The sequence below is a fragment of the Sciurus vulgaris genome (genome assembly GCF_902686455.1).
Source record: "Sciurus vulgaris genome assembly, chromosome: 2".
NCBI lineage: Eukaryota > Metazoa > Chordata > Mammalia > Rodentia > Sciuridae > Sciurus > Sciurus vulgaris.
This window is the reverse complement of record NC_136462.1, coordinates 147,372,917-147,390,349: the sequence shown is the minus strand read 5'-3', so window position 1 is coordinate 147,390,349 and position 17,433 is coordinate 147,372,917. Positions and strand designations below refer to the sequence as shown.

The 17,433-nt window shown below is 47.9% G+C and overlaps 1 protein-coding gene across 1 annotated transcript in view; it reads right to left on the bottom strand.

The window, feature by feature from the left end:
- Positions 1-17,433, bottom strand: part of ACAN (aggrecan) — a 67,133-nt gene that overhangs the window by 35,234 nt on the left and 14,466 nt on the right. The window contains exon 2 of the mRNA XM_079127529.1: positions 1,475-1,551. Within this exon, the coding sequence (XP_078983655.1) occupies positions 1,475-1,544 (70 nt within the window). The 5' untranslated portion in view covers positions 1,545-1,551. The remainder of the gene's footprint in view (positions 1-1,474; positions 1,552-17,433) is intronic.

The window sequence follows — 17,433 nt, the reverse complement described above, 5'->3', positions numbered from 1 at the left end:
AATAAAAACGTTTCAGATATTTGTGGGTGGTAGATACATAGCAGGGCAAGAACAGGGGAGCCAGGAATGTTTGGAGTCTGGCCCTAGCCTTTTGAAGTCTGAACAGTCACCACCAGTCCCTTCCACAAACACCTCCATCTTAACACCCGGCTCTGGCACCATGGGCTACAGCTTGGTTTTCACAGTGGTGGTCCTTAGGGGACAGCTGAAGGCCTCGCAGAGCCCAGCTCCACAGTTGTTACAGTTCTCAACCAGTACTAGTGGGTTGCTTTGCCAGTGTGGACATACCAATCCCAGGTGATGGCCAGGGACTAGGTATTTGTGGGTACCAGAGCAACAGGAAAATGGAGGTCCATATGCTATACGTCTCCATGTGCAAAAGTTAAGAATCAGACTAACAGATTACTAAGTAAACTATGTTGTATCTTCCTATTTGACCATGGTAACTTTCAAAACGAACAGATTCCAGATTCAAATTTAGAATTCTTGGATCGGGCTGTAGCGGCTCTGGTGGGAGGAGGAGGAGCCAGGTACCCTTTTATTTATCCCATAAACTCTGCATTGTGGGGAGTCCCTGCACATGCTGGGTTTATCTCAGACCCTCCATCCCAACTCTGTTGATACCCCATGTAAACAACCACTGCTTAACTTTTCCCTCAGGTCCAGGGGTGCTCATGCTGGGGTTGTGTCTCCCCAAAGGGGGATAGACACACACAGACCCTGAAAGTGGCTTGGGCCCTCTTGGGTAGAGAGTTGTAAGCATCCTCCTCTCCAGAGTGTGGTTAACTCCCACTGGCTGTGCACACTCCCCTTCCTCTGGAGAGGTTTGAGGCAAGAGGAGAGCTCTAAAGTGTGTGGTCCAGGGACCTCTTACTGGGTCTAAGGGAGATTCAATCTACTTTGGGGTCAAGCTGATTCTAAGGTCAGTGAGGTTGTTTTGTTCACTTTGTAAAGACCACGATTGTCAGAAATTGTCCCTAGCACCTGTGGCACACATGAGATCAGGCTGGGGGCTTTGCCAAGAAGGGCCAAGACCCTTCTTACTCCCTGAGGACTCCTCTCTGCTTCTCAGGCATTTCCTCCTTTTCAATGCTCCTGGGGCTCCTCCCCTGGCAACCTTTCCTCATTTGGTTTCTCTAAGTCCTGCCCCTACCCCAAGCTCAGTGCACAGTTCTAGGTGGGATCTGGGGAAAAGGATGCTGGGAAGGAGGCTCTGCTGGGAGCTCTCCCCATCTGCTGTCCTTGCTAGAAGGCAACCAGAAGCTGGGTGAGCTGAGAGAAGCTCCTGGTCGTCTGTACACATACGTGGGTGCTCGCCTGCTGTGATTAGACTTGCATAGATAGGGAAGGGGCAGGGCCGGGTAAGGGGGAATTGTGTCCCTGGGACTAGCAGCACCATGTTCAGTAACCAGTACTCAGAACCCAATACTCAGCACCTACGGAGGAAATGAGACAAGCATGACAATGTCCTCACCTGAAACTTCTTCTGAGACGGCTGCAGTGATGACCCTCAGAGTCATAAAAATCAAGAGTAAAGTGGTCATAGTTCACCTGGAAGAGGGCAGGCAGAGGCGTTATTTGGACAGTTAATGTATGTGAGGTGGAGGAGGGTCACGTGATCTATCGCGCAAGGTGCTAAACTTCACACCCAGGGATCTGAAATCACATTCAGGCAAGGAGGCTGCAGGTGGTGTGTCAGGCATTCTGTGAGAATCTTTTCTTCACAAAACTTTTACAGATTTTTAAAATTAGAGCTAAGCCTAACCTCCCATGTTCTAGTCAGCAAAGACTCATTCCAGGGACTTCCTTTGATGGTTAATGTTATGAATCAACTTGATTGGGCCCCAGAGTGCCCAGGCATTTTGTCAAACATTGTTCAGGATATGTCTGTGAGGGCATTTCTGGGTGAGGTTAGCATTTTAATCTGTAGAGTGAGTAAAAGCAATGACCTTCCCCAGAGTGGGTGGGCCTCACCCAATCAATGAAGGCTTGAATAGAGCCAAAGACTGACACTCCCCTGAATAAGAGGGAATTCGTCTTTCCCATCATTTATGAGCTTGGTTGTTGTCTTTTTCTCTCCTTAGGGACTTGAATTGAAACATTGGTCTTCCCGGGTCTTGAGTCAAAAGGCTTTCAAACCTCATATACCCATTAGCTCTCTTGTCTCCACCTTACCAAGTTTCCTTGCAGATCTCGGAGGCCTGCCAACCTCCATAATTGTGCAGATAGTTCCTAATAATTCATCAATCAATCAATCAATCTCCTCTCTCTCTCTCTCTCTCTCTCTCTCCACACACATGCACACAAAGAATCTTCTGCTGCATAATGACATTTCAGTCAACATTGAACCATATACACAATGGTGGCCCCATAAAATTACATTGGAGATGAAAAACTCCTAGTGCCCAGTGACGCTGTAGCCAGTGTAAAGTCATGGCATAGCATGTCACTCACTTGTTGGTGATGATGCTAGTGTCAACTGATCTACTGTGCTGCCAGTTGTATAAAAGTATGGCTATACCATTATGCATGGTAGATAATGCTTGCTAATGCTAATAAATGACTGCTACTGGTTTTTATTTCCTAGAAAATACTTTCAATTATATTTTATTTTGGCACGTGTTTCTACATATGAAAATCATGTTTACTGCAAAACAATATGCTGTGGTACACCAGCAGCAGCCTCATGCATCAGGTGTACATGTCCCTTCATTGCATCAAGAGGCCAAGTGCAGTGATTGACCTAGACCATGTAGGTTGTGTTAGTACACTGTATGATGATTGCACAATGACAAAATCGCCCAACAACAGAGTTCTTGTTAAAAGACTCCTCTCTTTCTCTTTTTCTCTCATTTGTTTCTGTGGAGAACCCTAATACAATCCTCTAGGCCCAGAGAAGTGATGAGTCACCCAGTGTCCTTAATGGAAACTGAGTCTGCCACTAACTTAAATCCAGGGATCCAACCAGGTGTGGTGGCACATGCCTGTAATCTCAGTGACTTGGGGGGCTGAGGCAGGAGGATTGCAAATTCAAGGCCAACCTCAGCAACTTAACAAGACCCTGTCTCAAAATAAAAAATAAAAAGGGCTGGGGATGTGGCTCAGTGATACGGCACCCTGAGTCCAATTCCCAGTACAAAACAACAACAAAAATCTAGGCATCCTACATGTTTTAGAATGGACTGTGCACCAAGATTTCAGGCAAGACTTGTGTGGTCCATATTGGGGAAAGAAAGCTTTTGAGTAGACTGTGGGAAGAACAGATTCATAATTTAGGAGACAAATGGGAATCTAGGATTCCTGTAGCCCTCCTGCTGGCCCAAACACAACTTCATGTGAATTAGAAAGACAAGCCTTCCTCTTTGTCATGTGTTGGGCAACTGTTATGACAGGTATTCAGATCAGTGACAGTCGCCGTGTCAAGGGCATCCCCTGCACAATTGGGACTGTGACTCTAGTCTGCCAGCACAGGTAGACCCTGAGAAGACCCAACTGAATATACCAGCCATCAGCCAGGGCAGTGTCTCTCGTCTTGGCTGCACGTGGGAACCACTACGCACACCTGAGGCCTGCCCTCCACCACCTGTGAATGAGGATGTTCCCCAGGTTGTCCTGTTGGATGGACCTGTCCTGGCACCTTCCCTGCACTCTGCTCTGGGCCATGAGTATTTTCTTTTAGGAAGCATTTTCTTCACGGGGAAAGGAAACCCTGGAGTGGATGGAGGACCTGCAACTCAGGAAAAGAAGGGAGCTTGCAGAGGCTGAGAGCCACACTCCGCCGAGGTATCCCCAACCTCCACTCTGTTGGCCCAGCAGGTGTCGCTCTTGGCTCAGTCCCCACTGGATGGGACAAGATGGATTTGGAGATGAGAGGAGCATCCTGTGGGTCACTGGGGGGTGGGGTAGTCATTGGTGTCCTGCCTAGGGAGAGGGACCTTGAGGACCCAGAATTCTGGGTGACCCTTTCCTGCCTTTTTGGTGTGTGACATCCTTCTACTATCTGTCCTCCTCTCATGCCACATAGGTTGGTCTCCTGAGAAATAAGAGCTCTCTGTGTAGGTGCTGCTGGGGGTATAGAGATATACATGTGAGGCACATGGCCCTCAGACCACAGGAAGTCTAGAAAATTCCCAAGCTCTGGGAAGTAGTCCCTTGCCTCTTCTTAAGGATTTTTCTACTTAGAGGCTGCCTTTAGAAACCATCTCTGGGCTGGGCACTGTGGCACACGCCTGTAATCCCAGCGGCTTGGGAGACAGGAGGATCATGAGTTCAAAGCCAGCCTTAGCAATGGTGGCAAGGCACTAAGCAACTCAGTGAGACCCTTTCTCTAAATAAAATACAAAATAGAGCTGGGGATGTGGCTCAGTGGTTGAGTGCCCCCGAATTCAATCCCTGGTACTAAAACAACAACAACAACGATGACAACAACAACAACAACAACAACAAACCATCTCTGGGGCTCCAGGCCTGGCCCTAAAGAGGCTGCTGGGTTGTGGGGCTCTCTTCAAGCCTGGTGTGACTGACTTTGGCCGAGAAACGGTTCCCTGGAGGGCTGAGGAGGGTCAGAGAGCAAGGTGTCCTCTCCAGTCTGGGGAGGGGGTCTAGACTCCAGGCTCCCCTCTTCCCAGAGCCTCAGGGATTTATGTTCAGACACAAGGCCCGCCTGTTCTTAGCTCAGAACACAGCTCACTGGGAAGTTTTGTGTATGTTTTCGGAGTTGTGTTTCTTCCCTCCCTCTCTGAACAAGCCGGACATTGTCTGGGGATGCAGTGGTTCTCTGTGGGGCTTGGGTCCGCTCTGTTTTGCTCCCTGGCCTAGACCAGGAAATGGGAAGGAATGAAAAGGGGAGTGGGGGGAGGGCTAGGGTAGCCATGGAGTAGGCAAGAGAAACTAATTTTATTTCTTCTTATTTTTTTTAAGACAAATTTTGGGATAGAAATATTGTAATAAATATGCTCTTGTGTTTGTGTTTTCTCAGCTGTAAAGAAAATAGGGAGAAATTCCATTCTGTCTGGGTTCCAAGTGTCTCTGGGACTCACTGAGTCTTTTATGTGAGGAGACTGACTTTGCCAGCGCAAGCCTGGCGGCCAGGAGCCCTTTCTCCATGGGAAGCAAAGGGAGGCAGTGGTGAGGAGCTTTAGGTAATGAGGGGCTGTAGGTGATGGGGGCTGTAGGTGGTGAGGGGTGTGGGTGGTGAGGGTGTAGATGGTGAGGGGTGTAGGTGGTGAGGGGTGTAGGTGGTGAGGGGTGTAGGTGGTGAGGGTCTCTAGGTGGTGAGGGGTGTAGGTGATGAGGGGTGTAGGTGGTGAGGGGTGTGGGTGGTGAGGGTGTAGATGGTGAGGGGTGTAGGTGGTGAGGGGTGTAGGTGGTGAGGGGTGTAGGTGGTGAGGGTCTCTAGGTGGTGAGGGGTGTAAGGTGGTGAGGGATGTAGGTGGCGAGGGGTGTAGGTGATGAGGGCTGCAGGTGATGAGGGGTGTAGGTGGTGAGGGTGTAGATAGTGAGGGGTGTAGGTGATGGGGGTTGTAGATGGTGAGGGGTGTAGGTGGTGAGGGTGTAGATGGTGAGGGGTGTAGGTGGCGAGGGGTGTAGGTGATGGGGATTGTAGATGGTGAGGGGTGTAGGTGATGAGGGTTGGTGATGAGGACTGTGGTGAAGAGCTGTAGGTGGTAAGGGTCTCTAGGTGGTGAGAGTCTCTAGGTGGTGAGGGCTGTAGGTGATGGGGGGCTGTTGGTGAGGAGTTGGAGGTGGTGAGGGGTTATCTGGCCCCTGGAGGAGGAAGAAAGGGAGGGCCTGAGATAGAGAGTAAGGAGAAACACAGGGTGCAAGGCGTGGCTGCGGGCTGAGGGCTAGGCGAGATCCCTGTGAGTCTGCCTGTCTGATCCTGAAGGAGCTGGCTTCCTCAGGGGAGAATTACAAGGAGACTTGGCTGGGGAAAGCAAACATGCTTGTGCTTTTCAGCTGAGCTGAGGCTGTGCATTTGTGTGCATATGTGTGTGATCGTGTGTGTGTGTGTGTGTGTGTGCGCGCGCGCGCGCGCCATAGTTGGAGACAGGAAAACCCCAGGCCTCCATGTCAGCTGAACTCCATGCCCTGATTGTCGACCTGGCCACAGCTTTGGCCTTGATTCCATCAGATCATAGGAGTGCACGGGCAGCTCATAACTCGCCTTGAATTCCTCTTCCAGCAATATGTACGGTGGAGGCCCTTAGTTCTGGCTCCCAGGCCTGGCGGGTCACCTATTGCTTAACACCACAGGACCCACCCCACACCTGTTTCACAGATGCAGTGAAATAATGTGCCATTCTGTTCTCCTGCCTCAGGGCAGCCACTGTGTCTTTAGCACTGTACCCACACGAGCCTGGCACTCAGCAGGCACCTCCACGTTGTCACTCTCCTCCCACCTCCCACTCTGTCAGGCCTAAGTGAGCCTCTCAGAGTCTGGAGATTGGAAGACAGTTTAGCGGTTATAGAGAGGTTTCCTGTCCCGGGATGAGAGTTGGACCAGATGACTTTCCATAAAGAATAAAACTGCTTTCATTTCAAAAACAACATCACCATCTTCCCAAACATTTGGAAAATAGGGGAAGGTAGAAAAAAGAATCACTATAATCCTCCATCCTAATCCAATCAATACTGGTGTTTTGAGTTTTTCTTCTGGTCTTTTTCCTTAGGCATTTACTGGGTTATTTGTTCTTTGTAACGTTATATTTTGGCCTCCTATTTGCCTTTTCCACAGAACATAGTGGACCAAATGACTTTTTTTGGTTCCTTCAGAATGTATGATTATAGGGCTTTACAATCACAGCTTCCCTGCTAGGAATCCTGCCCAGGTGGCCTGGGCAGGTGGTCTTTAGCCTCTTTCTGATTGGCAGGTGTTCATTCCCTAACAAGGTGGCCCATTTCATCACTGGGCAGCTCTAAGTCTGCTCTGGATCTTCCAAGATGGGGTGGAAGTGGTCCACCCCCATTGTAACTTCTCCCATGGGTTCCAACATCAGAGGCCATACAAAACACATCACCTCCTCTTTCACAGGGCCCATGACAGATCTCCAGGGCTCCCACCTGATGTTCTCCCATGGAGACATTTCTGGTATTTCCAATCAGCCCTTCCTTCTGTGGCTTCTAGGTCTTTCTTTCCTTCCTGGAGCCACAGAAAGATTTTTATTACACCTTAGTGAACATCATTTCCAATTCCTTCATTTTACAGATGGAAACTGAGGCTCATGGAGGTCACATGTTTTGCTCAAGGCCACATTGTAGGTTGGAGGTAGAGGCAGAACCAAAGCCCAGTTCTAAGGACCTGTCCTTCATAATTTCCAGCTAGTTTTAGAAGGCAGTGACTGTTTGACTTGTTCCCCTTGGTCTCCCTTGCACCCAGAGAAAGGCAAGCAGAAAATATCTGCTGAATTAATGCATAAATACGTGGGGGCCTGGGCATCTCCGTTAGCCCTATGCCTTGGAATGGGGAGAGGTGGGACTCATGTGTTGAGTAGCCACGTGTTGCATGCGAGGTAGATTCCCACTTTATAGTCAGTAAATCTTAGCTAAGGACACACTGCTTGCTTGTGATGTGCATGGCTGTATTGATTCCCCAAATCTGGCATGTGATTTTTGGAAGGTCATGGTCTATGTGCAGCCCAGAGGAGAAAAATTCAGGGTCTTCCCTTGCCAGGGTTCTTGGGAGAATCTGCGCTGTGCTACAGTCAATTTGTACCAGCTCACCAGGGCCAACTTGAAGCATCTCTTTTCAACTCCACATTCAGCAATATTATACTAGTCACTTGCAGTTGCTCATGAGGGGAGCATTTACACCATGGTAATGAGCAAACACTCATTTTCTTTCCCTTTTTGAGAGTGGATTTGCCACTGCCGACTGAAAGTAATTCAGTAAATATAGAAAAAGTCTGGGGAAGGGTAATGGGTCCTTCTCTTTTTCCACCTAATGAAGCTTCTTATTCCACTGATAGCATGGCCCCACATATGTCCCTGGGCCCACTGAAGCTAGCTCTGAAATCAAGGATACTTTTACAGCCCTAAGGCAGAGCTGGCCATGTTCATCTCCATGTTGTGTGCCCAGCCAGCGCCTGCTACAGTGTGGGCTTGGCAAACATTTCTGGGTAGTGGATTGCATCATGCTGTCTGGCTTCCCTGGCCCGGAGGCTCCTGTCTCCTGCATGAAGCCTCCTGGATTGGGCCTTGCTTCTAGGTTCTGCCTCCTAGCTCTACCTGCTTTAGCATCTGATTTTCTCTTTTTGTTTTTCTTTTGACAGTTTTGCCTCACCACATAGATTAAGATTAAGAACCCCTTGAGGGTGAAGAATCAAGATTTAAATTAAAAAAAATCTCTATATGTTAAACTCATTCAGTACCAGGAACAACAATATGGTATGTGATACCTCCTTTTTGGATAAGCTAGAGGACAGTGGAATTTAGTAGTCTAGTGAATCAGTAAGATTTGCCAGGGATGGAATGGCTCTGTGTCCCTGACTCAAGTTCTGCAGGAGAGAACTGAAAGGACTAAGGACCAAATAATACTACCACCCCCACTACCCCGGCCAGACACCAGCCTCCAGCTCATCACTTATTTGCAAGTGAATCTCCCAACAACCTTCGTCTCACACATGGACAAGACCCACCCTGACACCTTTGCACACAAGTGGTGACATGTTGAGATTGAGGTTTGCTCTTGAGATTGGGGTTTCAAATGCAGCACCAGAAAAGGGCAGGGACCCCCCACCAAGGCACAGCTGGCCAGAGTGGTCTCAATTGCAGCCACTCATTTTATGCACATTCTAAATGACATGGTGATTATCAAGGAAAGGGGGTATGGGGAAGCTGCTTCTAGTTCTGGCTCCATCCTAACTCACTCCAGAACACATGGAGGGCCCCAGTTTATCAGCAAATTGGAAGCATCATGCAAGCTTCACAGTACGTTTTGTGGATGCTAATACTCTTTCCAGTTCCTCCTCTTTTTCCTCTCCCCACTTCCTCATTCTCTCTCCTTCCTTCCCTGTTTGTCTCTTTCTCCCTTTTTGTCCATAGCTTAGATTTCCTCCTTTCAAATGTTTTTACTCTTTCATCACTCAACCACCTTAAACCAAATTCCACAAATATTTCCTGGCTTTGCAGGTAATTCAGTGGGTCTTCTGAAAAGGTCATTGGCAGTAGGGTGGGGGACCTTGCAGATAAACACTTCAAGGCTGCAGTTTTGCCTAGGATTGGTTTTGGGAAGCTCTGTGCTAAGGCAGAGGGGCCCAACGCAGGGGGAGGAAGGTTTCCCTGGGAGCTGCCTTGTGGATGGAGGCAAACCTGAACCCTGGGATAGCACATCTGGATGAAGTGTAGGGTGTGCTAACCGTGTCCCTGACTAAACTGGCTATATGACCGTAAGCCTCATATTTTCCATCTTGAAAGTGGGGGAGGATGGGGAGAATTGGTCTTAGAATTCTCTGAGATTTCGAATGTCAGCTCCATGCAGTGCAGGTGGTGAGAATTGACCCTTTTGACATCTGGGGACAGGATGAGTCTTGTCTCACCCCTCACAGCTTCCTTCATGGCTAGGGACTGGCTCACTCTTGCTTGTTCTGCTCCAATAGCCAGGGCTACACCAACTTGAAAAGATGACCCTGTGCCCTCTATATGCTGAGGGTGGGGGTGGGAGGTGGGGGTGCAGGGAGGGAGCCATAGGGTCATGCCCAAATCTAAGGAGTGCAGGGAGGCCCTGCAGGGAGGGTGAGGCTCAGGTGTGGAGCTGGGAGAAAAGTAAATAAGACATGGAAGAGTGACACCAGGCCCAGCTGGCCCACCTGCAGGCCATACGTTCACCTGGCCACTGGAGCCCTCCACTAACGTGGGGTTGGGCTCGCCGCCAGCAGTGCCCCGTTCAGGGCCTGGGCTCCCGGAGCTCTCCCCCACTCCCTTTGCTCACACACTTCATTGCTTCCAGAACACACCACACCTGACCTAATCTGACCCTCTTTGAGACTCAGTACAAATGCTACCTGCTGGACTCTCAGATGCCCTGTCCTGAAATATCTCCTTTCTCCCATGTTCTTTGTCATTTCTTGCTTTTAGAACCAATTTACTAACAGAAACATCCTGGCTCATGGTTTCTTAAAAAGGCCAACACTTACAGGGTGGTGCTGGTGGTGTGGTGGTGATGAGGGTGAGCGAGTAGGAACAGCTGGGCTGGGGACAGGGCCATGTGGTGGAAAGAGACAGGTTTTGCAGTCAGACAGGTCTTGTTCAATCACAGCGCTGTTACTTACATGTGAGCTATAACCTTGGCCCAATTATTTAACCTCCAGGAGGCTCAATTTCCTTACCTCTAAAGTGCTGATAAGACGGGATCAATCACATAGCACAGGACTGCTGTAGGAATTAACTGAGAGATGCCTTCAGGAAATGCCATCTCTTTTCCCAAGTCTTTTCCACTAGTTCCTTCCTCCTTAAGGAGAAAACACCTGCATTGTGTATACCCATCACTGTGCTTTATCAAGTATAATATAGGTCCACCTACTGTGGGCACTGAGACCAGAGCCTCTGCACATAGTAGGCACTCCACATATGCTAATGTGATAAGAAGTCACACCCAAATACAGTTTGTGCCTCTCTTTAACTTAAATGGTTAAGTTAAACGATTGACCATTTGATCTGCAATGATATCAAACAATGAGAATGCCCCTCCAACTTGGCCAGCCTGGTACCACTTCCTGCATCCACCCCAAGGCTGGGTTTAGGATGTAGATTCAAATAAAATTGTGAAATTAATCAACTCATAAATATTAATGTTCCTCTCCATCCTAGGTAACTGCATAGAAAACATAATAGAAAATAATAAGCTGCGATCATGTGTAATAAAATATAAATAATCTACAAATTAATTCAGCAGAAATTCTCATATAGAAAATTTTAAAAAATTTCAAATGGCATAGTATTGGATCTGAATAAATAGAAGATATACTGGTCATATCCCAATAGTCTGTCCTGCTGCATACTTTGTATTTTTGTGAACTTTCAATAAATGATACTACTTCTTCGGCTTGATATTTAAAAAAAAAAAAAAAAAACTAAAATAAAGTTGCAGACTCTAATGGAAGAGCCTAATGCTGTCACCACCATGCAAGTGACAGGCTTGTCTCAGAGCTTCTCTGTAGTCACTGAGGACAGTCATCCCCTCTCTACCTTTAGGCAACCAGTGAATATACTACAGCCAAAATCAGCTTAAATAGTGGCTTCATGAACAGTCTTAAGGATCACCTTTATGAAGGGCCTTCTGTGTCAGAAACTGTGTTCTGAACTGTCTGAAGGCCATTTCTCATCCTGAAAACAAGCTTGCAAAAATAGGTATTGCTACCCTCTCTTTACAGACAGTGAGACAGCTGCTTAGAGGGGTTAAGTAACTTGCCCAGAGTCACACAAATAGTAAGTGACTGAGTTTGATCTGGAGTCCAGAACGCATGACTACAAGTTCCATGGTTTTCCTCAACATTTCCAGGTCCTCTACTTTCATTAGTTTTACTCATTCATTCCATTATTCCATCACCAAACATTTCAATCAAGGAGATGGGGATGTTCATATTTTAGATTTGGAGGAATTTAGAAGTAAATATAGCCCAAACTAGTTTATAGGAGAGGGAAAATCAATACCTATTCCAAGTCTGCCTGGAGTTTCAGCTGAGTTGGGGGCATCTTGCTGCTGCTGAATGCAGCAGTCTGGAGGAGGTGGCTCCCATGCTGGAGTCCTGATACTTCTGTCACTAGGGAGGGGCCCTGCCAGGCTCTGAGTCTTGGTTTTCCCTGCACCCACAGAGGTCCACTGGTGCTCTCCCCAGTGTCCATCTGGCAAGTCATTCAAGAACTCTGCAAAAAGGAGGCCACTACACAGACCTATTGCTGCCTGGCAGGGCTGCAGACAGGTCTTGCTAATGTCTTCCCAGGGGCTTCAGGGTGCGTTTGAACAGAACTCTAATCAAGACACTCCTGGTTAAATGGCCCAAGTCTCAGTGGTACCTGCCAAGGCACGAACATGATGTGATCAGGAGGATCTGGACTTCTATCAGCCAGCTCACCGGAAAAGTCAGGGGAACTCTTCCAGGGGCTTCTGGCTCTTTCTAATGTCCCACCCTGCCACGTAAGAGCCCTGGCCTTGGGCAGCTCCTGGACTTCCTGAGCTGTTGATCACAGAAGGCAGGAGAAAGGAGCCAAGGGAATAAAGCCACTTTTGAACTTCAGCTTTCAGAAATCTGCCCCAGGAGCTGTTACAGCCAGTGCCAGCCTGTGGCCAACCTCACCGTCCTGGCCAGGGGCCAGGAGGATATGTGCCCACCAACAAAACCAGAGATGGCCTTGGTTTGCCAAAGGTCTATGTGGACTTGTAGGTGGAGGTGGGTGGTGGATGTCATGTGGGGAACTGGAAGGAGCAGACCCTGGTTCTGGATGTGCAACATGGGAGATACTTTTCTCCCTCTTCTAGCCTCTCTGCTTTGATTCTGCTCACCCTATGGATATATGTCCCTGCTGGTGATATCTCTTTGACTTGGATCTGTTGTGACAAGAGGTACACTGTTCTTCATTTGCTCTCTAGGGTCCACTATGAACCCAGGATTGATGTAATTTCTTGAAATGGCTTCTTGTCAGGTTTCCTAGGAGACAACATAGTGTGATAGAAGAGGGGTACCTTAAGAACATAACTTGAATTCATATCTTTCACTCAAAACTTGTTATTTGGGTGACCCTGGGACAATTTCTTGTTCTCTCTGGCCAGACTGTCCATGAGTGAGGACTCTGGCAATGGCTGATTTCCAGATAGGATGAGAGGCAGGAAATGGTGACTCCCTATGGCACCTTATTCTGAACTTTTTCTTGTTCCCTTTAAATCACCCAGTGGGGTCTCTATGACCCTGGGTAGTCTGCTCCTGTTGGGTGGGATGGCAGGTGGGCTGGGGAGGAAGGGAACTTATATCACAAGAGGTCTTGAGTGAGCCAGGTTAGACGGGTGGCAGGAGCACAGGGGAGCTTGGCCCAGGAACTTCATGGACGAGGCAGGTATTCCTGGAGTGAAGTCTGGCTCCTTCCCACAGCCCTCGTGATCTATCTGCTCTTGCCTGGACCACATGTCACCTCCACTCCCCAGGCCCTAACTGCAAATACATCCTAGCTGTGCCTTAAACATGTCCTTTAGTACTCTCTCTTCCTTCTTCCCGTGCACACTTCCCTGTCCACCCAAGCTGACCACTTTTCATCATTCCAGCCTCCGTTCAAACATCCCTTCCCTGTCCACCCTGCTCCCTCCTCTTGTCTCTCGTGTCCTTCCCTCCTGTCAGGTACACTTGGTTTTTGGTTCTAGGGATTGAACTCAGAGGCGTTTTTACCATTGAGCTCCATTCCCAGCTCTTTATTTTTTATTTTGAGACAGAGTCTTGCTAAGTTGCCCAGGCTGGCCTCAAATTTGCCATCCTCCTGCCTCAGACTTCCTGATGGCTTGGATTACAGGTGTGCACCATTGCACCTGGCCTATATCATGTACTCTTATAGCTCATTTATGGCATTACTATTATTTGAAATTACTGTCCTTCCTGCCTGTTTGCTTATGTTTGTTTCCCTGGTAGAATATGTTCCACAAGGGTGAGGATTTTTGTCTGTTTTGCTCACTGCCATATTCCCAGTGCCTAGAACAGTGCTTGGCACATAGTAGGTACTCCATGAATACTTGTTGAGTGAATGAGTAGATGGCTGTTCTAGATCAGTTTGGGAATGGGAGGAGTGTTAAGCTTAAGACTGATCTCAATGGTCTGTGTCACCTGATTTCAAAATGGTCCTACTCTCTCAGCTCTGGAGAGCATCAGAAGCCCCAGGAGGGGGGGCTAACTCTAGGTGGGGCTGGCAGGGGTAGACGGGGACATACCTATGGTCCATGGGAATGTCCATTCTCTGTCCTCTCCTGCTTTCCCCATTCTTCCCACCCTCCCCACTCTGAGTTGCAAATTCCCAGGAATTCTAATTTAAAGTGGAGAAGTGTGTCATGATTAATGGATCCTGGGTCCCTCACCCAGGGACATTCATCTCTGCTGTGTCCTTTCTGTGGAAAACACCCTCATAGGTAGGACCTGCCTCTTCCTGTGCTCAATCTTCAGCTCCAGCCCAGGGAACTTGGAAGTTTTGCTCTGCATAAATTTCAGACTTTGTGTAAATATTAGACCTAGGTCTTTGGAAAGGAGTATCCTTCAGTCCAAACTTTCCACTGGGCACAGGCACCTTTCCTGGGTCAGGGATCATGGGCCAAGAGCTGAGTTCCCTCTACTCCACACTGACTGCCAACCTGGCAGGACAGGGAGGTCCTTCCTGTAGGAGCTTGGGGATGGGCTAGGAGACCAGTGTGACTCCTTGGTGGCCTTCCTGACTGGGAATTGAGCCCAGGTTTTAAAAATGATCCTTGGGGGGCTGGGGCTATAGTTCAGTGGAAGAGTGCTTGCCTAGCACATGTGAGGCACTGCATTTGATCCTTAGCACCACATAAAAATCAATGAAATAAAGGTATGCTGTCCACCTACAACTACAAAAAAAAAAAAAAAAAAAAAAAAAAAAAGAAAAAAGAAAAAAGAAAAAAAATTTTCTTTAAGGGATTCTGGAAGCTGCGGGTCCTGGTAGAAATACCTGCTTGCAGGAAATGGCCAACAGGTGTGTGGGCTAAATTGAACTCCTAGGAAAAGCAGAGGCCAGGGGCTTGGGTAGCAGCAGAAAGAAAAGAAGGGACAATCAGCCTGACTCCTTAACTTTTGTGACAGATGCTCAAGTTCTTGGAGGTTAGTCCTAAGATTCATCAAGGGATGGGTTATTTGGTGTCAAATCTCATTCTTTTGAACTTAATTTGTATTCCCCAGTTCCAGGGACTGGTAAGGGCCTCATAGGAAATATCCACTTAGTTCCTTTTGGGTCAAATTTTTCTTTGAGACCCAACTGGAGACCTGGACACAATTCTTAGGAAATGTTGCCCACACTCACAGGGTTTTGTGTATCATTCAGGGTATTCACAAAACTGACCTTCTGTGCAGTCAAGTATTAACCTTGTCCAGAGGGGTGGGCCCTGGCCACAAGCTCCCAGGAGGTGAACTCTATACTCCTGAAATATCCTGCCTGATAAAATTGTTTACCTGGGGGCCTTGGGCCATACCTGACACTCTATACTAACAGTGTGATTTATGGTGGTGGTCTTGGGTCACAAGGTATCAATTTGAAAGGGCTGCAGAGTAAGATGAGTCATGTGGTGGTCAACCATGTCTTCACAACCAATCTGAAATAAAAACTCTGAACTGGATGCTCTGTGAACTTCCTAGGTTAGTGATACTGTGTCCCACACATTGTTTCTGGAGAAGTAAGTGCTGCCCACAGGACTCCATTGGGCGAGAACAACTGGAAGCTTCTGCCTGGGCTCTCCTGGAGCCTTCCCCACACTCCTCTTCTTTTTGCTGACTGATGTCTCTATCTTTTTGCTTTGATCAACTCTAACTGTGAGGATAGCAGCTTTGCTGAGTTCTGTGAGTCCCTCCAGTAAATCAGTGAACCAGAAAGTGGACTTGGGGTCCTCCCAAAATGGCACCTTCCCAGCTCTGTCAGCCAGCATGTGCTGCCCAGGATGGATCAGTACTGACTGAGTGGACAAGACCTCTGCATCTCATGGCCACCCTCCAGTGATGCTGGTTTTTTGGTAGAGCATTCTTTCTGGCTCTCATGGGGCAGGAACAATTACCTTGTATCCAGAAAAGTCCCAAGCACTTCTTGGCCATCCTCTCTCCTTCTTTCCTCTGTAGAATGCCCACCATGCAGAAGCCTCTGTCATGGGTGCTAAAGGGGCTCTACAACTGTGCCAGTTGTGGATCTAGCCCAGGGAAGGGTTGAGTTGTGAGAATAAATCCTACAATACCAAGAAAGCCTCTCAGTGAGAGGCTGAGATTTGGTCCCAGGAATTGAGGGAATGCATGATTCAGAGATCTGGAGAATAGATGGCATTTAATCTGAGCCTTGACAAGTGCAGTGTGGACAAGTAGAAATAGGGAAAGTACTTTCTAAGAGGGAAGAATTGCTTACACAGAGGTGTGGACAAAGGAGTTACTTATGTTACTTAAGTATATAAGTAAGATCAAATAAAGTTAGAAATGCTGTTGGGGCAGGTCCCAAAGTTTCTCCATGAGTGGGCTGATGAGTTTGGCTTCATTTTCCAAGTAATGGGGAGGCACTTAGGGCATTAGGGAATGACCTTGTCCAAGATATATGTCAGAAGGAGATTGCAGCCTTCACTATCTTTGCTGGCTGTCCACCCAACTCACATGAAGTCCTTTATGATGTCCCCATAATGATCGAGTTCATCCTTTGGGATCACAGCACACATTGCCCTGAGCCATTGTGTGCCTCTGTGGGGAGTCTGTGTTCATGAGGGAATGTGCACTGGATCTTACCCATCCTTAGTCATCCCTCCTCTATGAGGACCTATCCCAATTACTTCCTCTAAGGATTGCCTTGTATTAGTCATCAAGAATACAAACAATAATAAATGCTGGAGAGGATGTAACAGAAAAGGAACACTTTTACACTGTTGATGAGATTGTAGATTAGTACAACCACTATGGAAATCAGTACAAAGTTTCCTCAAAAAAACCAGGAATGGAATCACCATATGACCCAGTTATACTATTCCTATTTCAGAACTGAGGGGACAGAGGATCAAATCTCATAGCCAGTGAGTGGCAGACCCAGATTGGTCTGATTCCCAAAGTTACTGAACACACTAACCAGTTCCGGGCTGCCGGTGTATGTGCAAGGAATGGCATTAGGTGCTGAAGACGCCATCCCTTGGAGGTTTGTTCTAGTCATTGAAGGGCCCTTGACAATCTGTGACCCCAGCTTTATTTAAGTCATGGATTAAAGGGCTGGGCATGTAGCTCAGTGGTAGAGTGCTTGCCTAGCATCCTGGATTTGGTTCCAAGCATCTCTCAAAATTATGAATTAACGGACATTTTTGTTGGGTGCCTGCTACTGAAGGTTTCTTGGATTGGGTTCAGTTTCAAAGTTTGATGCAAAGGATGAAAGTAACTTGAGCTGTAGAATAAAGCCTAAAACCCTAAGAGAGGCAGAGAATTACTCTTTGAGTCCCTTACAGACGGCCCCCCACCCCACCCCACACACCTGCACTTGTCCTGGAACAGTTAGAAGTAAACCCTGAGCAGTTGCCCCTTCCCAATGTTTCCTCCATTTCCAGCTATCTCCAGCCTGTCCCCAGTTTCTCTGCCAGCCTTTTCTGGCTGTGTGACTGTCCCCTGTGAAGCTGTCAGGATTATAGTGCCCAGTAGCCTCTCAGCAGGTTACCTGAGCTGCTGCTTTCAGAAGATGCCTTCAAGGGACTCAGGCCAGTGCTGCCTCCCACTTCCTCCCAGTCAG